Source organism: Toxorhynchites rutilus, chromosome 3 (assembly GCF_029784135.1).
Source record: "Toxorhynchites rutilus septentrionalis strain SRP chromosome 3, ASM2978413v1, whole genome shotgun sequence".
NCBI lineage: Eukaryota > Metazoa > Arthropoda > Insecta > Diptera > Culicidae > Toxorhynchites > Toxorhynchites rutilus.
This window is the reverse complement of record NC_073746.1, coordinates 159,175,846-159,201,234: the sequence shown is the minus strand read 5'-3', so window position 1 is coordinate 159,201,234 and position 25,389 is coordinate 159,175,846. Positions and strand designations below refer to the sequence as shown.

Below are 25,389 nucleotides of genomic sequence, written 5' to 3'. Positions count from 1 at the left end.
CCAGCATGTAACTATTCTAATTATGAATATTTTTTTTCCGTCCTATTTTTGTTTTATTGTTGAAAGATAGATAAACGAATAATGATATAATGGATAGTAAAAATATTCTTTGTTTTATTTTTACGGAGTTCGAAAAAACGTCCGAAATTCGTGTCTCTACACTAGAATACCCCCTTAATTCAACATCACTCTCTTTGAAGCCACTTCTCGTTTGGTGACCACCGAGGCAACATCGTTGCCGGAGAGCCTCGAGCGAGAGTGGATTGTCATTCTCAAGGTAGGTGCAGACGAAGTATGGAGTAGAGTTTCTTTCCACAAGGGCTCTTCTCAAGGCTAGAGCCGAAAAATAAAAATGAAATGGTATGAAACCACAGTTGCGAGTGAACTAACAAGCTCAGCACAACGGGCCGATATCGTTCATGGCTAATGCTTATTTCACACACATATACACGCACAGCTAAAAATTTCGATGCATTGTAAAATAAAATCCAAAGTGCCAAACAAGTGAATTGAAGAATATAATTCCGTAGTTCTACAATTTTTCCATCAATTTAATAGCGATTCAGATGTGATCTTTAGCGAAACAAAAATTGACGCACGACCATTGTTTGAATCCCGGAACATAACCGAATCTTTGTAACATATCCGAAACTTTGAAACAGAGAGAAGTAAGAACATTTTTTTCAAACACCCAAAATTAAGTTAGTTTGAAGATGATTATTACCAACGTTGCAAGCAGTGTTGCCACACGTACAGATTCATCTGGAAAGGTACAGATTTTTTCGTTATTTTTGGTACAGATTTTATACGGTACATAATACAGATTTTCGTCAAAAAGCACAGATTGGTACAGTTTTTTTTCGTGTGTGAAATTTCTTACACTCGAACAAAGCAACATAAAGGTACATGACGACTTTTACGCCGCAGTATCGCTTGAAGCGATTTTCTAAATTTCAGTTAATGATAGTACCCAATCTAGATTCAGGAAAACTATGTATAAGTATTATAAAACACACGAAAGACTTGTAAATGTAAATGTAGTATTTGTAGTAAATGAATGAGTATTTTTTCATGATAAATTTCTACAGCGAATATTTTCGATGGTACAGATTTCTGGACGAAAAAGTACAGATGAGAAAGCCTTTCAAACCCTCTGGTACAGATTAAAATGTGGCAACACTGGTGAAAGCTTAACGTACGTAATGACCACTTTGCCACTTTACGGCTTAGCTACTCGACAATAACCTAAGATTGCATTCATCAGCATTACACTCACTTAGGCAACATTAAACCGGTAGAGATTAGATGAAATAGAACTATGGTGCATTACTTATCTGCGCTTGCGCGCAATTCTCGTATCGTATCGTAATATCGTATCTTACAAGCTCTTCGTGAAATTAAAAAATTCCGCAACAAAAATCGACTAGAACAATATCATATGAACAATCTACTTCCGTCAATTTCTATGCTTCTTGTGTTTCCGTTTGCCTCGTCTGTCAGATCACGATCATTGCCATTTTCAGTTTCTGTTCGCGTTGTTTATGAATTAAAAGAGAGCGTAAAAACTTCGTGAGTTGATAATAACATAAATAACAGTAGTCATGACCGCAAGCTTAAGAATTTACGGTGGCCTAATTTCCCTCATCAATTATCATATCACTGCTTCCTTTCGGAGTGAATATCACATAGAACCTGACACTGGAAATGATCGAGATGGAGGTTTCGTTACTTAATGTGACATAAGGGGGAAGGGGGGGGGGGGCTTGCCGTTATCGTTACGTAACAAAATTCAATTTTTATTCCTGAATAAATTCACGCGCTCGTAGCTTCGATTCTGAGACCAAAAGAGGTGTGTTTCCTGAGCCAAGATGATAAAGCACGTGTTGTAATGGGCAGTAAGCAGGCTTGATGCATCTCGAATATTGCGTTAATCTACCGAACCATGATTTTGTCATGGCTGGAAGACATAAGCTTATTCCGTCTGTTATCGCAGGATGCAAAATAAAGCTAGGGCACTTCGATCTTGCTGAAGTTGTTCTATGCAGTGTTCCAATATACGCTGCAGTTTGTTCAGGAAGGCACTGTTCTTCGAACGCATTTCCTCATGGGATCGATTTTCAAAGTATGTGCGAGCTGCCTGAATTCGAGATTATTCGATACCGAAGAATAATCAAGCCAGAACCATAATTAATGTGGATGGAGGACCAGACGAGAACCCTCGTTTTAAAAAGAATTTGAATTTTGATGCAATATTAGTTGCTACATATTCTCTAGCACGCAGTGCATTCAACTGGGTTGGATTGTCTCTCTTTTCCGGCAGGTTCAATACTTCCTCGTGATCATGAAGGATCTCACTTGGATAAAAACTCTAAACAAGGCACCCGGAATTGGAAATAAAACATATTTAGTGTGCAGGGGAATCGTTAGCTGATTTGTGGAATAACCTAGTGATCGATGGATATCCCGTCAAAGCAGAATATAGGGGAAGGATGGTAAAGACGGATACCATAAGTAAACGTTGATTTTTTCATGAACTTCACAAAAAAATATATAGCTATCTCACCACAAATCGATAGTCTAGGTCTCTTTTTATAATAAAATTTGTCTCTGAGACAGAAATTTTGCAAAATGAATGTGTCCGACTTTTAAAAAAATGAGATTGAATCGGGAAAGACGGACCCTTGGCGGGAAAGACCTGGGGTGGGAAAGATGACCACTATCTGAAAATTCAAGTTTATGTACTTGATAAGTTTTGGTGGTCTTCAAATAGGCCTTAAAAATGATCGAACAAAAATGCTAGACTAAAAACACCTAAAAGGCTTGCAATTTGTATAATTTTGCTTATTCGTCCATGATATCTGGTTGCACTTGGAAACGTAGTTAGTCGGCATCTGTTAAACAAAGAAGGAGGAGATAATCAATTAGTATTTTGTTTTCATAAATATTTCTGGATTAAAAATGATAAAACTCCACCGCTGATTCGATAAATTGGAAGAGAAGTGATGGTAAAACACTCATGTAGCGAAAAATACGTCAAAAAATTAATCGTAAACAATGAGAACCTTATCTTCTGCAGACGAAAATATACATCGAGCTGCTCTCTATAGATTATTTGTTGTTTTTATTGATAAATTTAACAGAAGGCCAGCTAAGTGTACACAGCTAGTGTCACAGGTATTGATACACTATATTGCAAGTTTGTATATCATTGAAATTTAAAATAAAAATGTATTTTATTAATAATACAGGGGTGTCCGTCTTTCCCGACTTTCCCCTATTAAGTCCGCAAACTCCCAAATCGACGAAGCGGAATTAGTACAATATCAAGTCGAGTTGTTTGCTCGTCACGTAAAGACCTCCCAAGACCTCCCAAGACCTTTTTGCAGGTAGTGAAATGTAACGGCAGGAACTGCCGCATTGAACGAAGGGGTAGTTATGTTTGTATAAATCAACATTAATTTCTACCAGTTCATGGTCTTCTCAGCTAAAGGCCAGATTATTTGAAAGCACCAATCCCAACAGATGTGAGCATTAATTTTCCATCTCTGTTTGTTCTAAATTCTATGAACTTGTCGAAAATTCTTCCGAAGTCACTACTCGCATATAAAGAACTTTCGTCTAAACATTTGATTCCGACCTGAGCAGATACCTGATTTTTACGTTGATATTCTCATTACTTGAAAAAAGCTATAAATTTTTCAAACGACTTTGACTTTGTGTACAGATTAGCGTTACGTAACATGAGGGGGAGGGGGGTTCGTCTTGCGTTGCGTTCGTTGCTACATAGGGGGGGAGGTGTCCAAAAACCTCATTTTAGCGTTACGTAATTTGTGCACGACGCCTAATGTATTTTTTAGGCGTAATTGGTATTGGTAAAGATATAATTTAATGAAAAAACCCCAGAAAATATATATTAGTAATATATTAGTCATTTAATCATTGATTACGCGAGTATAGGAAGGTTAATAAACGTCCCATTTCGTAACGACTACCGAGGCGTCAAATCATCGAATTACGGTCTTAAAGCTTTTGAGACAATTATCCAAAATTGTTTATGATTGTACATTTGTTGTTGGAAAATTTGAAAAGAATTGAAAATTCGAGGAATAAAGTGCATTTACACCAAAATTGGCTCGGCAAAGTATATACTCAAACATTCGGGAAAGTCATTCCTAGATACGAAGCACTAGTGAAAAAAATACTCATCAAAAAGAGAATGTTAATCAATTAGTTTTAACGATTCCCTAGTGGAGTGTTATTTAATAGGTGATTATATATTATACCCCTATGAAAATCGCCTAGAAAATGACGGCAAGCGACTGGATTGCGAGAGTTTTTAGCAGTTCAAATTATGCGAACACCCAAATCTTGTAACATATGCCGACGTTTCATTTTGGAATTATATTTATTGTATATATATATCTACATAATAATTTGTTCCCACAAAAAATGAGAAATCTATTCTATTCCTTTTATTTGTGACCGAAAAACTCGTAGTTTCATTATATCAAAATGGAAAGCAAAAACTTATTCGTCTGCTGTTAATATGCAAATACCTCGTAGTGCAAAAAAACTACTCCGAGCCATAAAACAGGTGTCGGGACTCTCATGTATTTCGCACTTCATAACCCGGTAAACCCGAGAACCCACGGGATGAGGAACGAAAAAAAACACAAACGCATTATTGCAAAGGTAGAAAAGGAAAAGAAATGCCCCCTCAACAAGATACGGCATAATGACAATATATTTTAAATGTATGTATTTTTCATGTAGATCGCACCGATAATCACAAACCGTTCCGCTGCATGCAATGTTAACTGGGACCAGGCCCTTGGTATGCATCGGAGAAAACGAACTCGAAGATCGTCTCCATATTCGAGTACAAGAACTGGGTGTGGTGTAACACTCCGTGGAAATGGGTTAAAAAAGAGCGCCTCTTTGAGGATTATTTACATGAGTATACAAATAATACATTTTTTTTACTGCTAAACTCGGTAGCTTGCAGCGAACAGGTCAATGCCGTGCCACGCGATCATGAGGAAGAGACAATTCTGAGGGAGGATCAATAAAAAATGCTGATATGAATGAATAAATTGTGACAGAAAGGTAGAAACGGGTGCACTTTATACGCTTGAATGAGCAGCAACTGTTTTATTCATGAACTGGGTATGGTTTCACATCTACTATGTTGTGGTTAGGATCACGACTGCTAATAGGGTCTAAGATCAAACATACGTTTTTGTTGTCTCTTTTTGACGTAGGACTACGTCTTACATAAAGGATGCCTAATCAGAAAACAGGTCTCGATTTTATGAAATGAATTTGAACGATTTACAAACCAATCGACTCGGAAATTTTCTAAGATTTGTTTTATATGCGGTTAATTACAATCCCATAGTCTGAATATGGTTTAAAATAATGAAAATTGGAAGCATTCCTATTTCCCCATACATTTGTTCTGTCCATTTGTGTGCTTTCCCGAACAGAGCTGTCAATAACGAGCAACTTATGCAGCCGCTAGAATAGAAACAACGAAGGGGGATAGCGAGAAGAGAATATTTGCGGTGTAAACTCCACCCTTGCATAGTAAATGAGCTGTCGCAAGCGTATAAGTATTGCATCTTCTCTGAGGAAAATTCCCAGAATCTTTCCGTGCCCGAAACAACAAAGGTCCCTTATTCTGCTCGTACTGTGTGTTATGTTTCCCCTCGAGCTCTGAACGCTAGCGAATATTTCACTTGAAGCGCATCTGGCATTGCAATTAACACAACCATCCGAGCCATGGTAAAGCAGGCGAAACTGGAGAAGAGTGCAAATGATTATAGGTCGCTTCTAGCCATCAGTGATTGGCTTTGTGTGTTGCCTGTTTCCGTTGCGCGAAACTTAGAACTTGTTCATTTCCTGTACATGTGAATAGCACACCTACGATACCTTAAGTTGCCATTCGTTTTTGCTCTCGTGCGCATCGGCTCTGTTCTGATGCAACAAGCTCCTAGCTTTTTTGACGGTTTTGACCGAGAGTCCAGAAACGATTTTTCATAAAGGGTCATTCTCGCGATGTTTCATTTTTATCGCTGTGCATCTGTTAGACGCGTGTTTGATGCATGTTGAATGGCGATGCACGGAAGATGCCTCTCGTGAAATACTCAGTGCAATGCGTGCATTGATATAAAGAAACAAATTGCGACATATGACCGATTAGTGTATTGTACTCGCAAATGCTTATCGAAATGATTCTACAAAACCACGCAAGCCATTAAACCTTTTCTGGGTACGCGTAACTTTTTACTAAAGAGTTATTTATGAAATTTCGACGTATTCGCCAATAATATCCGAAATGATAAACCAACAAATTTCAATAGAAAAAATATTGCGTAGTCCTACGTCCTAAGCGGTCGTATCTCGGATACAACCCCTCGAATTTTTCCTCAAGCGACCTCAACTTTTGGTGTTACAATCAGAATTTAATGAATAAAAATAAAACGTAAGATAAATGATGTTGGTTTGTTCAGACGAAAATATGATCTTGGTTTGTCCACTTATTTGAATGCTCTAATTCAGCGCACCTGTGTCAAATCAGGAATTCAAATGTTTTAAATAAATATAAATAAAATTGTCTTTTTTCATGATTTACAGTAGTTTATCCGCATCAAGAGCATTCGCAGTCTCAGTCCTGAAAGATATTCATCGTATAAAAAGAAAATAGTCGGAAATTCGACTAGAAAGTAGTCGCATATCGTAAAACATCCAAAAACAAACAATATTTTTTATATAATTTTTTTTTATTTTCAAATACACTGATATTAACGTTCATAAATCAGTGACGAATGGGTGAACTATTTCTAAATTGCAGGTTTTCATTGACTTTTCCAATAACGTGGAAGATAGAATTCCAAAACACGTTTTGATTCTGTGAGTATAACTGGAATCGCGGTACTCAACTGTTGTATAGACAAAAACAACGGAAACAGATATGTTAATGATAGACTGTGCAGCAGAACAGAGCCCCATCGAATAATAGTTACGTATATTCGTTAGAATTGGTACTACATAAACAACTGAGACTAATCATTTTTTGTCTAGTGACTTATGAAGTACCGTTGTGAATCATATTTCGGACGCTTAAGGCATTTGATGCAGAAAACAGATCTAAACTTCATGCACAAGTACTATTTGGTTGATATTTTTACTAAATTAGTTCAATAAGCTTTTAAGCTTTCTACTTTGGTGCCTATTTGATTAAAAACACCAACAATTATTGAATAAAAATATTTTTCAATTGAAGCGGATAAGAATCAAATTTCGGACACTATTTATGAAAAAAATCAAATTTCGGACACTATGTTTGCATAACGGTTTCTTGGGGTTTTGAGCTCAACTTGTATTTCTGTACAATTACTAATGCAATAAAATGATCAAACATGAGAAAAATGAAGTGTTCGGGTATTTTGGTTTTTGTTTAAGGTATATTTGAAGATGTTTTTTCCATTTTTTGAGTGAACGAATAATCGGTACCTTGATGGTGATATCGGTTCTGAAGCAATGGCGTATCGCAGAACGAATTCCTAAGAATAATTTGAAACTTCAGGACAACACCTAAAGCGTTACACAGGGGTTTTTGAAAATTCAAAATATTACAAAATGGCTAAATCGGTCGATTAATTCCTGAGATATCGATATCACCAGCTGAAAAAACATGGTTTCAAGAAAAACGCGTTCAAAAATTCGTACAATACTGTACCCCTTAAGGTGATCTCACACTTTTGACTGTGACATTCCAACGAAATCGAATATCGAAAAATAGTTTTAGGACGAAATTTCTGAGGGCATGAGCTTTCCAAAAATGCAAAAAAAAAAGGAAATTTGATTTTTCCGACCTTCCTGACCGGGGTCCCCTCTTAACCGCAGTAGAGCCTGTTTTGATTTTCATCTGTTTCGTTTGTCCTTTAAAAAATATATTCTATTACTATTTTTTAACATGATGTTTATTGATATTAGGTACAATATTACTAGTATATATTTATATATCTCGCTTTGCATGTTGGCCAACACTGATTCTGAGGATTTTGGATTTTGGGTTGCAGCAGTACGGATAGATGATCCTGCTCGAATGGCATCCAAAGCGTCTTCAACTTTGTCCTTGTTGTATTTCCGCTTCGCGTCCATAATAAACCTGAAAACACACTTTGAAGTATCACTAATTTTAATTGTCCGAAATATGAATCGTCGGAAAAAAAATCGAATCAAATTTCGGACATTTTATTTTATAATTTTTTGAAGAAAAATTACATTATACTTCATTATGTTTTATAATCAACTATTAAACACTTACCAAGCAATAATAGTTAACTGATAACGATGATGATCAGGGATGAAACACGAGAGAAATTGAACGATTAATAAACGGTTATATTCTACCTGCTCACGCTAGGCGAACGTCAAAAACAAACAATAATGAGTAGTGCTGTTAGATTTTTGCGTACTATGTTATAATTTAAAAGTAAATCTAATATAAAATTATAGTGAAACCAAGTGGATAATCTAAAGAATCAATTGTGATATTAATTTCACAGTTATATCATCAGGACATTGAGCATTTCAAGATATTATTACAAAGTGTCCGAAATATGATGCTGTCCGAAATATGATTCAGAACGGTACATCGGATGAAGAAGCGCGAAAAATGTTAGTCAAATTCTACTGTATATATCAGGGATGGCCAAACGGTAGTCCGTGGTCTACCGGTCGCCCGCGTAGGTATTCCAAGGCGCCCACCAGCTGGTCTAGAATAGTGACACCTCCAAACGCAATGGGATAAATATCCCTCCATCTTTTGCCATATTAGTTGTACGAGTAGATATTTCTTCATTGAAGTTTCTATTTTAATGTTTTCATTCAGATGGTTAGTTATTTAATGTTAACACATCAAGTTGTACGACAATAACTTGTAATAAAGCAAAAAAAAAATATTGTCACTAGGAACAATTTAAACAATGTTTTCTCCATACATATAATTTGTTCGATGCCCAATTGAAAATGCTGGAAACATCCGGCATAGGGTTACGAAATTTAATATAAACTTAATTTTTGAAGAAAACTTCGCCTTCGAAGACCGCGAATGCAAGTCTCTCATGAAGTTTGAATTCTAACCGAGTCCTTCCTTCCACTTCCTTAGAAGAGCATTTCGCTCGCTGGAAGGTGCGTGAACACAAAAACTAACTCGTTTAGGAAAAGCATAAACTGATACTTGGTTGAGTAAAATATAAGACTAGCATAACAGCAGTGGAACTCCATACAATTCACTGACTAAAAAGTGTCCACATTTTCATCGCTTGTTTACGTGAAGAATATATTTTTTTCAGGCACACTTGATTTGAGAGTGTATGGATTTCTAGCTGTCTTGACGTAAGGTCTTTAATGAAGAATGAGAAGATGGGAAGGTTTATATAAACATGTTTATAATTACATAAGTTTATTCAAATATTAATATTGCTCTTATTTAACTATTCAGTGCAGTTTTCAAAATCAAAATTTGAAAGAGAAATTTAAAAAGGAATGTTTTTTTTCAATATTTTTCTGAGATGGTTATTAAAAATCCATGATTAATATTGCTTTATTATTTACCCTCCATTATTTGTTAATTTTTCCTGCTTTTCGTTCTTTGACCTATCATTTTAACAATTCAATTTGAGAGGTTTAAAATTGCGACAAGATAAAAATTTGGTGTGAAAGAGCGAATTGTGGAAAATTAAGTCGCAAATTCTCTAAGCGTTAAAATTAAAGTTTTTCTGAAGTATTTAATTTTTGAGTTTGTGTGAATGACAGATTAAAGTTGATTCATAAAAGAATAAGATTTCATTTGATATGACGATTTTTGAAATCGACTCAATGGTTGTAAAGTTATGACGTTTTGTAAGAAATCTTACTTACTTAATCAGCAAAAGGCCCTAGTGGCATGTGCTGTACACAAAAGTTGTCTCCTCCCACCCTTTTCCTCATCATCCCTTCCTTTTCAACCAACCCCCCCCCCACTCCTTCCCTTTCCCTTTGTTCTAGAGCTTGATTCTACGATGCTTCGTCGCCGCTTTGGTACTAATTAATAACAATACAATTTCTTTACAGCCTATATTAAACATCTTACATAGCATAGGATTCCTTCCTACCTTCACCCGGTTTTACAACTAAACAGACAGGTCTGCTGAATGTGGTTTTTCTTCTTTTTCACCAGCCTCCTCAAGACTGGTTCTCAAAGGCTCTTCTCAGAGCTAGAGGCGAATGAACTGAAAAGTTTAAACCCTCTTAAAGCCAAAAAGAAGAAGAAGAAGAAGAAAGTTGTCTCCATTCACATGAATTTTATATTTTTTTCCAATTCTTAACTTTCAAACCAACATATCCTATCTTTCCGTTATCCGCAAACATGCTAAGCAGTAACTTAAAATTGTATATTTCTTATATATTTTTCACAGTTTTACAGTACCATTTGCTTATTGGCGTTTTTTTAGTTGGAGTGCCTTTTAATTGGCGGTTCACCAGTTGGAGCACGCGCCAATCAAAAAGCAATCATCTGTCATAATTGTATGTCAGTTTTACTATGTTGTTCAAATGCCATTTTTATTGAAGGGTCTTTGAACGTTAAACTCAAAAAATGAAGGCACAGTATAAAAGTGTTTAGTTTTGCAGTTTGTTTGACAAATGTATTCATTTGAAAACATTTATCAATATATATATACATATATAAAGTGAATTATATCACATCCACTATTCAAGGAAGTTAATGATATTTTCTAGCATCACTCCAAATGCAGTAATTCTAATTATTATTATGGCGGCACTAAAAAACATGAAAAACAACAAGAAAAACGCGAACTTTGAAATTTGTGAACTATTGCAGTATTACTTCAGCCATTCCATGCCAAACTGATATATTGGTTTTCAGATTTTCGGAAAATTGGTAGCTTGTTTTCGTTATGGTAAAACATTGAACCTGTATTATTATTTTTTTGGGTGATTCGATTTTTTCACTTTTTCTCAAAATGACTTTTATCATAAACTCATAACTTTTGAACCACTAAGCCGATTCAGATGATCGATACATCAAATTGAAGTAAATGAGCTAGTCTTTTAGGAAAAATATCAAACTTCCAAGAAATTTGAATTTTGTTTTCGTAATTCTTGATTGTATCCGTTTTTATAGTTTACATGGTTTCGGGACCAACGGCGCTATATTTTTCTATATTTTTTCTTGAAAACTGAGGATTTTTTTACACATTTATATTTTTTACTCAAAATTAGATATATTCTTTTTTCTTTTTTGAGTTATATTTTTTTAGAGTTAACCGATAGTTCGGAATATTCATTTCTTCCCCTTTTTCCTATTTTCAAAAATTCATAACATTTGAACTGCTAGAGCGATTCAGATGATCGATATATCAAATTAAAGCCAAGAATTCAGAGTTGTCGAGAAATAATAAAACGTAAAATAAATTTTGGCAAAATATTGCACTCGCGTAAAAATTATTTTTGTTTTCGTGATTGATACTTGTATCTGTTTTTCATAAAAAAAAAATTTTGCACGTGTGAAATTATTGACTTAAATTAACTATGTCGATTATATGAATCGATTCAGTAGATAAAAGTTATGAATTTTTAAAAAACGTCATTTTTGGGAAAAAGGAGAAAAATGATTTTTTGAACCATCGGTTAATTTTGAAAAATCATAATTTAAAAACGAAGAACACATTTTTGGATATGTTATCTAAAAAATCCTCAGCTTTCGAGAAAAAATATAAAAAACAGCGCCCTTGAATGAAAACTATAAAGAACAATTACGATCAATAATCAAGAAAACAAAATAATTTTTTTTGCAAGTATAGTATTTAAAAAAAAACTGGCTAACTGGCAAATTTGATATGTCGATCATCTGAATCGGTTTAGTAGTTCAAAAGATATGAATCTAAAAAAAATATTTTTGGAAAGAAGGAGAATCACCTCAAAATGGAATGGGATCTAATATTTAACGAAAAGGAAAAAAACTACCAATTTACACGAAAATCTGAGAACCACTATGTTGGTTTGGCATGGAATCTATATATTAACACCAAACTAAAAAAATATAGTTTGGTGTTAATTTCCCCTGCAACTAAAAAACTGATTACTAGAAACTAATTGACGTTAACGTTTTATTACCTTGTAAATTCTAGATACAATACCAACAGAGGGTATTTAAAAAAATAAAAATAGCTTTTTATGGGGTGCACTCAAAACTGAAAATAAAAATATTCAGAAATCATATTTTTATGGTGTTTTTTAAGCCTACCTACATTATTTAGTCGTATAATTATTGTATTATTCAATTTATTCCGATGAAGCGATGAAGCGAAGCTTCATTCGTTAATTACACATTTGTCATCATTGGTGGAATACGATCATAAATGTTGTTATGAATAGCACAGCAAGTTATGATTACAATACATCTGGATTTATTTTGATAATGCATTATACATAAACCGATAAAAATGCATTATAATATCTATCCACAGCGTTTTAGCGTCTATATGTATATTTTATTCAATTTCAGTTCGTAATTTCTATCCCATTCGCCGTGTTTATCATGATTTTTTTTTTCTTTCTTTCTTTATTAAAGAGATTTTCAGCCAAAGGCTGGTTCATCTCTAATTTATCATGATGATGCTAACATTAATAACATTATATACGAGCCTCCCACCTTATATATATGTCTCTCGCCCTTTCAGAGACATCTAACATTATGTTCAATTTTTAGAGCGTAAACTATCTGTCAATTTTTTCACTGTTTACATTTTCTTGCCACAAATCGTTGCCACTTTTTTCTCTCAAGTTCCACTTATCTTCTCTGCTAGCATGGTTTCTTGCTGTGGTGGCTGAGAGCAAACAAACGACCACAAAGAGTTAATAATAAAACTATGACAAGTAATGTAAATTAATTGTGCACATTATTCAAAAAAAAAAAATAGTCATGAATAGAACTACGGTGATGAATGAGAAATTATAAATTTCTAAAATTAAACATTGGACCTTATCATGTAATTCTCTTTGAACAGAATTTTGGTCGTCAGCTCTATTTTACAGTCGGGTGAAAGCTGTCGAAATAATTTATCGCGCTGTTTGGTTTGCTTGTTGCATTACTGATGTTTTGCTTCAAGAAACATTTCGGTAAGGGTTCAAAATATGCAATTCGTCGACATTCGACAGTGAACTCGATTCGATAATATTCTATCAATTTACAGAATACGAAACTTTGTTCGGTGTGATAGTTTTAGGGATCGAATCGACCGTTCGATTCAATTTACATAATAGGGACCAATATTTCTGAAAGATAGTTTTTCTACTTCTAGTTAATTGAGGAATATATCATCTTGGGTGTGTTGTTATGGAATATACGAGGGTCGTTCACTATTGTGAAGTTTTGGACCGATTAAGAACCGCGATTAAGAACAAAAGACCAGGTTTATTGACGAAAGGAGTGTTTCTCATCCACGATAATTCGCGGCCCCATCTTGCTCGCGTAACTCAAGAGCAATTGGAAAAAATCAAATGGACTTTGTTCGAGCATCCTCCTTACTCCCCAGACCTCGCCCCTAGCGACTATCACTTATTCCCGGCACTAAAACGTATTTTTGAACGACCCTCGTATTTGCTTTGTATGTTGACATTTGACAATTTGAAACAAAAAATCAACGATATTGATTGATGTAACAATAAGTATTACTATTACAATAAGTATTAAAGTATTACTTATCAATTATTTAGTAACCAATAATAGTCTTTATTTTATAGAATAATTTATCATTGAATATTTATTAGTATGACCTATGTTTTCCATTATTTAACTCTTTCACAGTCTCGGGCTCACAGACCGAGAATGAAAAATTTTGTTTTGAGGAAGCTGATTTAAATGACTATTGAAACTGAATGACGTTGAAGAGAAAAAAAATTTTGGGATTTTTTCATTTAGTTATACAGTGATTTGCCTTTAAATGGACGTCTAGCTAATTTGACAGACCTGTACTGCGATACGAATGATTGGATATTTCATCCTTCAATTGGACATTTTTGAAACATCCTTTGTGCAAGTTTCTACAACACGATGAATTTTTCGGAGCGTTTTCAACTGTTTTTTAATAATTTAACTAGGTTATGTATTTTGTGCACTTTTCTAATGGTTATTTCAATGATTTTCCTGTTTTGTTTGCTTTTTTTTACATTGTGTTGTGAATGTTGATATGTCTAATTACAGGTCACAATCGTCTCTGATGCGACACTGAGTGGTGCCTCGGTATGTCCAATTAGATTTACTGCATTTTGTTTTGTTTAAAATAAGTATAAATAACGCCTTAAAATACACAATAGCAAAATTACAAAGACACGCACAGTCTGTGACACCGTGTGCGAGTATACGAGTAATTTGCGCGCGAGTACAGGAGGGTTAAAATTTTGTTACATTGTCTAGTACTACATTCATTTTCTGCTGACTTTTTTTTTAAAAAGTCAACGTTGGTAGACCGCAGCCTAACAACAATTAGTCGCCCGTAATGCCTAAAAGTTTGGCCACCCCTGGTATATATGATAACATACTTACGTCGCGAAAAAGATCTTTCGGACAGCTGTTCTGACGAATAAGTCGAAGGTCTGTACCTGTATTTTCCAAAATCAAGAACAACAATTCAAGGAGCCACACACTCTACAGATTTCTCATCCGTTGCAAGATCATGAATCCATTGGTGATTGATAACTTCGAAAATCTACTCCAACTGACTCCTCAGTCAAGTTATATGTCTTTATACCATGAGTACCTTACCCACGACGTGCACCCTTCACCAGGCATCTCCAACCAAGTTTGCTTCCCTTACTTCTGCAATTCCTCTGTCATTTTTGATCTGTCCATGCGACAAAAAATCCATGGAATCCCAGATCACCTACGCTCCGATTCTATTCCGCCGATATTTTCGGCAGAATATGGGAAAGTTGGATCTGATAAAATGTTCTTTACTGACGGTTCATTCATAAACGGGTTCACTGGCTTCGGCATCTTCAATGAAAATTCCAGTGCCTCTTTCAAACTCAAAGATCCTTGTTCCGTGTATGTCGCTGAACTGGGTGCGATATATTACGCATTAGGGATCATTGAAACATTGCCCATCGACCACTATTTTATTTTTTCAGACAGTCTCAGCTCAATAGAGGCAATCCGCTCAATGAAAGTTGATAAACGCTCATCTTATGTCCTAACAAGAATAAGACAACTATTGAGTGTTTTGGTCGAAAAATTATTCAAGATTACCTTAGCATGGGTTCCCTCTCATTGCTCGATTCCGGGGAATGAGAAAGCGGACTCGCTAGCTAAGGTGGCGCTTTAGAAGGCACACTTTTTGAAAGGCAAATTGCTTATAATGAATTTTTCCACATTCCTCGTCAGTATACGCTCGTAAGTTGGCAGCGCATGTGGAGTGGTGATGAGTTCGGTCGTTGGTTACACACGATTATCCCTAAGGTCTCGACGAGTGCATGGTTCAAGGGATTGAATGTAGGTCGTGATTTCATTCGCGTGATATCTCGACTTATGTCCAATCACTACAACCTAAACGCGCATCTCTATCGCATTGGGCTCGCAGCAAACAATCTTTGTGATTGTGGCGATGGCTACCACGACATCGAGCATGTTGTCTGGTCATGTATCCGGTTCCATGCTGCTCGCTCTCAGCTCTCTAGAGCACTGAGAGCACAAGGCAGACAATCGGATATCCCCGTCCGGGATATCTTAGGTAGCCGGGATCCTGATCTTCTGCTTCAATTATACCTGTTCCTCAGAAACGCCGATGTCAACGTTTAATGATGTTTCCTTCGTTTTGTCCCCGTTTCATATCCCTCCTATCCGATCGATAAACTTTTACTTAGTCGCGGCAATACATACACACACTCTTTACAGATGCACGGGCCAAAGGTTGTGCAGTCCACTGATCATTCAACAAGAGTCAAAGATTGTACCGCTCATGACAACTCTACACGAGCTGATGATTGCGCCGGCTAGTGACCATTCTATCCTGGATTCCTCGAGTCGAGAAAGACGCACCACGTTAGATATGGGGTACAGACTAGGGGGGCGTTGCTGATTAATGGTCAGCTGCATCCCAATAGGAAGTATCCCATGTCGGGCACACGTACAGAGCATCGAAGACTGCAACATACCAATTATGAGAACACTTGTAATACTAACCTCGAGCCAACCGCGAGTAATCGGTTACATATTACTAACATAGTTGTAAGACAAAAATTGTCAAAATATTGGACTCCCGGCCCCGTCAGGCTAACGTCACATGTGCCTTAATAAAATATATATTTTGGGGAAAAAAAATTCAAGGAGCCAACGCTTTTTGGTCTCAAACGTAAAAGTATTCGATGGCACAAAACATTTCGTAGGATGAATTCAGAAAACATTGACGTGGATAGAAAAAATTTCACACACTGAAATTTGATTTTATTGTCTTCCAAAAAATAGTCTCCAATAGTTCTTCAATTTTAATACGGTGATAAAATTTATTAAAATTATGTGATAATTATATTGTATTCTGAAAACGTACCGAGCTGCTATGCAAAAAAACAGTTTCAGGAAGCACAACCCAAAATAATTCACAATCAAACTAGTTGACACTCAGCAATGGGATCATATATTGAAGTCGCTGCGTCGCTTCATGCATGAATACACCACGCGCACGCAATCATTTTCGTTATGAATACCATGATGGCAAGAGCCCCATAATCGGCAGCCGGTCGGAAGAAGGTAACTCCAACAGGAGAAAGCGAGAACGAGAGGACATAACTCCGTCATTAGCACCCCACCAGGTTACTTACAATCGGGCTGATGCGTGCGCATAAAATGTGAGCCTTGACAGCGCATAGCCAATGCATCTGCATTCGCCGTTCATGCCTGAGCGAGCATTTTTATGAAGGTTTGCATTGAGCCGAGTGAAGGACTGCAGTTATTAATCAACAAATTGCCGCCTGTCTCCCGGACCCCATCTCTGAGACACCTCAGAGATGGAGTATAACACTTTGTATATATTACTGTTATTAGCTAATGAATTAATTTAGACACTCCGTGAGATTGAGCTTTTCGAGGCACAAGTCTCTGTCCGACTCTCTCATGCCCTAGGCACTGTGGCCAAGTGTAAGTCAGTTTGTAATCAGCGCATGCAATTACAACAAGCTCGTTAACCTTACGCCGACGGCAACCGGCCAGAAACACATGGAAACGGATATGTCTGATCAATCAATTTCGCTTTCATGATAGTTCTGAAATGGCTATGTTTATGGTTAATTTTACTCGAAAAATTATTAACACGTTGAACTCCGACCGAGCTAGCGAACCGACAATGAACTTTTCATCTGGCCCACGTCGATCTATGCGTATTAATAATGGACTTTTCTAAAAATCATTTTTTAACTCTGTTCCTGTCGTCCGCACTGGTGCCGACACTCTCCAAAAGAAGAGTCCACTGCAGATCTTTCCTGAATCTTGTCAGTTTTTTCAGGCATGCCAGCGAAACAGCCAAAAGCAAAAAATCTTTTTTTTTTGAGTTTTACAGTTTTTTCCAGGCTTTTTGTTTTTTTCCGTTTTTTCGTTCAAATTCCTACTCCCCTAAATTTTGAATTTTCTTCCAGTTATGAGAATCCTTCTATGCTCCGACATTTATGATGTTTATTGTCTTTTCCTATCTATATCTATCCATCTGGTACAAGCACACAGGAGTACGGTATTGTGTTTTCCCACTAATTCTGGGTGGCGTATTTGGCTCTTCTACAAAGTCCTCTAAATATTCCTAATATATATAATGAGATTAGCGAAATCCGAGCCTTGGATTTCACTGCCTACACTGTAAACGAACGCAAGAATTCTTCTTCCTTTTGGGGGGAAAATTTTATCACTAGAAAGATATGACAATAGTTTTGCTTTTCAAAAATTGAGAAACATTTCTGATTCTGCCGCATCCCTCGAAGACCGTTGAACGATTGTTTTCAGAATACGATTTGAACGAAACAAAACTAAGAAGTAAAACGGGAACAAAATCTATGCAAAGAATTCTAGTTTCCAAAAATTATGTAAACATGCATCAGGGTTGGTTAGAATGACACAAAATGTAAAACAAAAGTATAACATTAAAAAGTATGATTACAAGTAACATAAGGAAAATGCGACTTACTGACACTGTCGTTGTATAACACAATTTTTATTACTATTATATACAAAAATTCTAATCTCTGGTCCAATGAGACCGGTGCGAAGAATACGGAAAACTCAGTGCCAGCCCCTTGGGACCGAAGTGGGGCCCAACATGTTAAACTTTAAGCTTTCCAACTAAACAACTGAGCAACTTTCCAATATAAAAGGTGATCTTTCCAGCGTTTGATTTTCGATTTACAGAAAAAAAACGAAGGGAAAAAGAAAAAAAATATATAATTTTTTTTAATAGAAGTTAAAAGTCAATCCTTTCCATTTGTTTTTTTTTTGACGATTATTTCACGCAAATGTTGGCCACGATTAAGTTTTAGGTGATCCATACGTGAGGCAGGGTTGCCATAATAAAATATGTGTTTTTGGTCTGAAAAATGCTTTTTATCTTAGTTTTTTCTCAAAAAATCTGTATTGAAATCTGTATTGAATTTATAAGTCCTATTTTGAAGCATGATGTTAGCTTTAGCATCATTGATTGTCAGAGTTATTATTGATTAGACGATGCTGATGGTGTCCACGTGAAGCCACACAAAAATGTTATGGTTGTGATAAAAAGGTAGCATAATGAGGAAACAATTCAAAAACTGGAGGACGCTTGAAAAGGGGACAGAAAGATACTATGAAGCTAATGCTTAGGATACGGACAGGTTTCGATATAATTTTCCATTGATGTATTATTCTTGGCATATTTTGCTAAATAGAGTAAGATTAAGTGTTCTGGCCTCCGAATTAATCTGAGTGAGTTCAGGTGTTTCAGTTTGTTTTATTAAATTCAACAATCAATAACATAACGTAGTTCAAAAAACAGTAGAATATGTTTGGTCATCAAATCGTTTAAACGGTTCAAACTTCGTTTAATTTCTTTGTTTAGGTTGTTGTGGGCGAATTCAGCATGATTATAAAAATGATTACTATAAATGTCTAGACCGCAATGTGTTTTTCTAATTCGAATAAACCGATTTTCTAGTCCGTGTTAGGGAGACGCCTTGCGGTCTACGCGAATATATTGGGAATTAGATGCTTTATTTTCAACACTATTTTGACATATCAGCTATAAGAAATTTTATATTTGCATTGCAATAAATTGTTAGGGAATGTCCAAATCAATTGGTACAAAATCATCATAAATCATGAAACCGTCATGAAATGTCTGAGCATGAAACACACAAAAATGATTTTTTTTATATGCACTCCTTATATATCGAAAACGTAATCCTGCGTCAAGACGACTCGATCTTTCTTTTAGATTTTTTTTTCAAATATACCAGAAAACATTGAGCAATTGAAGTTTCACGACAATCACCTCGATTCTGCATTCCACCAAATTTGCATTTCGTTCGTGTTACAATTTCGCATTCCCTATTTCAAACGTTTTGCCCAATTGATGCTCGAAGGAAAACAAATCGAACGAAATGCAAAAACAACTCGAACGGAATACAGAATAGAATTTTATCAAGTCGTTCGAAATATTTCGAATCAATCAAAATACAGAATAGGGGTAAATGAGAGCGTCCTTTTATATTTTGCATTCTCTGTGCTAATGTAAGACAAGATAAACAGTGTGATTTATTTATTACTAGCTGACCTGACGAACTTCGTTCCGTCCAAAATTGATTTTTTGATTTGAATTCTTCGAACATTCACGTTTTTTTCAATAAGCGAACGTTTGTGGGTTCAACCGCAGAGCTCTTCATTGATTTATCTCCTAAATGGCCCATTACAATTTCCTTTTACTATAAATTTTCTAGTACTTGTTCCAAAACTCATATTTTCAGAAATAATTTTCGATCAAGATACTAGATTCACTTGCAAATAACATGTTTTTCCGTCACATGGAATACATGTTTGATACAGAGAAGTAAGTTTTCATTCATATTTTTTTTAAATTTCAAAGCGCGCTATTCCACCTGAGAATCCATTGCCATTTTCGCTTCACACCAACGGAAATGGGCGAGATGGGAAAAATATTAATAACATCCAGCCGTAACTATTATTGGATTTTTGAAAAAAAATCTGTATATTCTGTATAAAACCCAAAAAATCTGTAATCTGTATCTACAGATTCTTGGTCTCATAAAATCGAAAAAATCTGTAGAAATACAGATTATTCTGTAGATATGGTAACCCTGACGTGAGGTCCAATTTTGAGTTACTTTTTCGAGCACATCGGCTGGTATCTCACCGATAACACGTTTTTGTTGTCGTCTAGTGATTGAATCGATGCTCGTTGATCGACATTGTTGCGGTCAACAAACGAGCACTATTCTTTTCAGCAATTTTATTTACTGTATTGCTTAAAGCTAAAATTAATTCGATTGTAAACATTGGTTGCGAGGAATTCATTGGATTAACTTACATCAAATAGTGCTATGTTCGATCCTGATTGTTTCAGGCTGCGGTTTCATTTAGTAATAAATCCTGTTCTGTAGGAATACAGATTGTTTTAGTTCAAGTTCTCTAATTATTTTAGTGGCTTTCTAACCTACCCGAAGTTCAAATTTTTGTTGCTAGTCAAATTCACTTTTTTTCGCTTTAGATAGATATAATTTTAGCTGTACTTTAAGAATAGAATGTAAGTAAATAGGCAATAAATTCATATACTTATAGGCTACTTACAAATATAGATTTTAGAGAAATTAAGATTAAGGTACAATTTTCAATTTGCTATCAGAACAATATAATTTTCTAGTGGCAGAAGATCAATTGAGGTATTGTTTATGCATTGGTTCGCTCTATCAGCGACAGCGAACCTACCGTTGATGGAGCGAACCAACCTTCGATAAGTCGATTACAGTGAAGGCGCTGTGGGCCTAGTTGCCGGGGCTGTGATCGTGCCAACATTCCCCTCCCCGTGAGAATGAATGGAACCATCAATCTCACCAAGTCCATCTACAGCCAGCACCGCCAGCTTTGAGACAGGTCTCCGAAACAGTCCACTAGATGTTTGAACCAACGCCTGCCGGATTCGTCCATCGCTGCCCGGAGTCACTTCTACTATTCGTCCACGTATCCACCCATTTCGTCTACTGTCGTCGATCACAATGACCAAGTCTCCGGGTTGGACAGGCTTCGTCTCTTCAACCCATTTAGTGCGTTTGGTGAGTGTGGGTAAGTATTCCCGAACCCATCGCCTCCAGAAATGGTCGATACGTTTCTGGACCAGGTTCCAGGATGCATTAAGCTCATTAGCAGAGTCTTTTAACTTTGTTATTGGCTGCACTACTCCAGATGAGCTTCCCAAGATGAAGTGGTTTGGAGTGAATGCTTCTCGCTCTGCTGAGTCCAGTGGTAGGTACGTGAGCGGGCGCGAGTTGACAATTCCTTCAGCCTCTACCAATACAGTTTGTAGTCCTTCGTCGTCGAGTTTGTCATCTTGGGGAATGCTTTTCATGGCGTTCTTGATGGAACGTACCATGCGCTCCCACGATCCCCCCATGTGGGGACAGGAAGGCGGAATGAATAACCATTTTGTCTCGGTGTTGGTAAACGTCGTAGCTGCATCCTGCTCGATTCGCTCGATTTGGTCTTGCAGAATTCGTTCCGCTCCGGTAAAGTTCCGGCCATTGTCGGAGTATATTTCTTTCGGTGACCCTCTGCGACAGATGAAGCGACGTATACAGGCGATACAGCTCTTCGTCGATAAATCATACGCAACTTCAACGTGTACTGCACGAATTGTGAGACACGTAATCTGACACACCCACCGTTTTGCTGCGGATCTGTTTACTTTCACCAGGATTGGCCCAAAGTAGTCGATGCCGATATAAGTAAATGGGCGAACTCCAGGCGACAAGCGTGCTTCCGGAATAGGACCCATCCTTGGAGTTGAAGGCTTAGCTTTCATCACCTTGCACCATTGACACCGCTTCTCGATGCCTCGAACTACTGTGCGCAGATGTGCAATGTAGAATCGCTGGCGGATTTCGTTGACCACCGTTTCGGAGTTTCCATGGAGAAGCTTCCTATGGAAATTATCGACGATAAGGTTGGTGACGTGGTGTTTTCTCGGTAGTATCACTGGGAACTTCACATCTTCCGCTACTCCTTGTGCCGCGGAAATGCGACTGTCGACTCGGAGAACTCCCTCATCATCAAGCATCGGTGTAAGCATCCGAAGAGTGCTTGACTTCTCTAAGATCAGTCGTTCACAGATCGGTACTGTCTTATTTTTAGTAAGAATAGTCAACTCATCTGGATAAACCTCAGACTGAATCAGTTTCCAAAGCAATATCTCGGCTGCCTTCAATTCCTCGTGAGTCAACGATATGCTACCTTTTGTGCCTTTCTGATTGCGAAAAGTTCCGAACCTTATTACATATGCCGTTGCGTGCAGCAATCGGTTCCAGTTGGAGAAGCGTTCGTATACTATCGGAGTACGCAGGATGAGCACTTCTTGATGCAGATGACATGCTCGCAATTCTTCATCAGTAGTTGCGAGCGATCTCTTCGGCATAGGCCACTCCTCCTCTGGCAGTTGCAGAAATGTTGGGCCATTGAACCAGCGGCCTGATGCGCTGAGGCACGGTCCATTACCCCACTTGGTAGCCTCATCTGAGACGTTAAGTTTGCTCGGAACGTATCTCCAATCGTTTACGTTTGACGATGAAAGAATTTCTCCAACGCGACAGGCTACGAAAGGGCGATATCTTCGATGTTCTGACCGGATCCAAGCCAGAGTCACTTCGGAGTCCGACCAGTAGATGACGCGGTTGATTCGGATGGAATGATTAGAACGCACAAATACCAGCAACCGGGTTCCCAATACCGCGGCCATCAGCTCCAATCGAGGGATGGAGACATATCGAAGAGGAGCCACCTTCGTTTTGGCTGACACTAGAGCGCATTTCGCTGTTCCATAACGATTGCGTCGACGAACACATGGGCCTCCAACGAACGGTACAGCTCAGTGCTCGCATTCTCGAAGTAGCACCTTGGAATCCGAACATCGTTGACTTCATCCAACAGGCTAATCCATTTCGTCCACGACAAACTCATCCCATTTGATGCCGCTACGCCAAATCTTCTGCATCATTATTTTCCCGTGTACCAGCACACACGCCAGCAGGCCTAACGGGTCAAAAAGGCTCATTATACATTTCAGCACCTGACGTTTCGTCGGTCTCGTTCCCGTTCCGATCAGTGCCGCAATTTCCTCCCTGAAGATCGTAGAAAAAAGTACACTGTCCTCTTCGGTATGCCACAGCATCCCTAACACGCGCTCCGATTGCGACCTCAATGACAAGTCTTTCGTTGCTTGATTCGGAGATTGCCCCAAGTGGTCCAGCACTGCCTTTCGGTTTGATGACCAATTCCGGATTTCAAATCCTCCTTGCGCATGGACCCATTTCACCTCGCTGGATACCTTCTTCGCCTCCTCGTTCGTCTCGAAGCTGTCAAGGTAATCATCGACGTAGTGCCTGCTACGAATGGCAGAGGCTGCCCTCGGGAACTTGCCTGCAAACTCTTCCGCATTCCGATTCTTAACGAATTGGGCTGATGCAGGAGAGCTGGTCGCGCCGAACGTTAGTACGTCCATTATATAAATACTAGGTTCGACGTTGGTGTTGCTGCGGAATAAAAATCTCTGAGAGGATCGGTCTTGCTTGATAACTCTCGTCTGGTGGAACATCTCTTTGATGTCTCCACTCACTGCCACCGGGTACTGGCGGAAATGAAATTGAACCGAAATCAGTGATACGAGAAGGTCAGGACCGGACAATAGTAAGGAGTTCAAAGAAATTCCATCGACCTTCGCTGCGGCGTCCCATATTAGCCGCACCTTCTCCGGTTTCTTCGGATCGCAAACCACCCCTAACGGAAGATACCAGGTTCGTCTCGGATCTGCGTCGGCTAACTCGTCCGCCGTTGCTAGATGTGCAAACCCTTTATCCTGGTATTCCTGTACTTGTCGGTGGATGTTTTCTTTGAGAACGAGGTCTTTATCCATGCGTCTCTCGAGACACTGTAGACGGCGTAGGGCCATCGGAAAGCTATCGGGAAGCTCTACATAATCCGTCCTCCAAAGCAGGCCCGTTTCAAAACGGTTACCTATTCTTCGCGTCGTCCCCTCCATGATTTGTCATGCTCTTACATCTGTGGTGGATTCCACAATTTCCACATTGCTCACCCCACAGTCCTCCACATTGAAGTAATCTTTGACCAGTCGTTCCAGCTTTTCTTCGGATTGGCATTCACATACGTGGTAGTTAGGTTCTTCGTAGTCTTGCTTCGTTGTCTTGGCATTCAGACTACCATAGACACACCATCCTAGGCGAGTTTTGGTCGCTATGACTCCGCTTTCACCTTTCTTGATTTTCAACGGCACCGCCAATTTCAGGTTTCGGAGTCCGATTAGCAGTTTTGGTGTTACATTCTCGTAGCTACGAACCGGAAGTCCTTTCAGGTGCGGATGATCCTCTAGAAGCTTTTCGAAGCACAGCGTTTGCGATGGTAAATTCAAACTTTCCACTGTGCGTACGTTCACCAGGTGGAATCGATTGTTTCGATCTATTTCGGACACCTCAAGCGAAACTATCTGCGACTCATCTTCGGTTCTCGTCATGTTAGCGGACCATTTAAGGCAAAGCGGGACGTTGGGACCTTCCACCCCAAGTTCTTCAACCAAGCTACGTTCAGCAAGCGTTGCAGAAGAACCTTCGTCCAAGAAGGCAAACGCTGTGACAGACTTTGAATTTCCATGAATCGTTATGGGAATAATGCGAAAGAGAATGGATTGTTCGTGATGGTGATGTGCGTGATCTTCTACACGAGAGGTTCCCGGGGTCTTCTTGGCCACTGTTTCCACTTTGTTGTGTAGCAATCGATGATGCCGATATTGACAACCGTCGATCCCACATTGACTCGAATTGCGACATGTTCGCCGTCCGTGCGGATTGAGACAAGTTCGACAAACCTTCAGCGACTGGATACTTTTCCATCGATCGTCCACCGGTAGATGTCGGAATTTCGTACAATCTTTCAATCGATGACCAGCTTTCCCGCAGAACAAGCAAACTTTACCCTGATCCGCTTTTTCTTTCGCGGCACTATCTGATGCTGAGTTTTCGACGTGGGCATGGACATAACTTTTGTCTTTGGTTCGAGATTTCTCATGCTTCGCT

The 25,389-nt window shown here is 38.0% G+C and overlaps 1 protein-coding gene across 1 annotated transcript; it reads right to left on the bottom strand.

Annotated features, from left to right (window-relative positions):
• Nucleotides 1-21,056: 21,056 nt before the first annotated feature.
• Nucleotides 21,057-23,042, bottom strand: LOC129773608 (uncharacterized). The gene has a single exon (XM_055777245.1). The coding sequence runs from the start codon at nucleotides 23,040-23,042 to the stop codon at nucleotides 21,057-21,059; it is 1,986 nt and encodes a 661-aa protein (XP_055633220.1).
• Nucleotides 23,043-25,389: the final 2,347 nt, after the last annotated feature.

Bases quoted from the DNA above. Each gene is read 5' to 3' on its own strand.
- LOC129773608 (XM_055777245.1), bottom strand. From the start codon at position 23,042: ATGGCCGCGGTATTGGGAACCCGGTTGCTGGTATTTGTGCGTTCTAAT.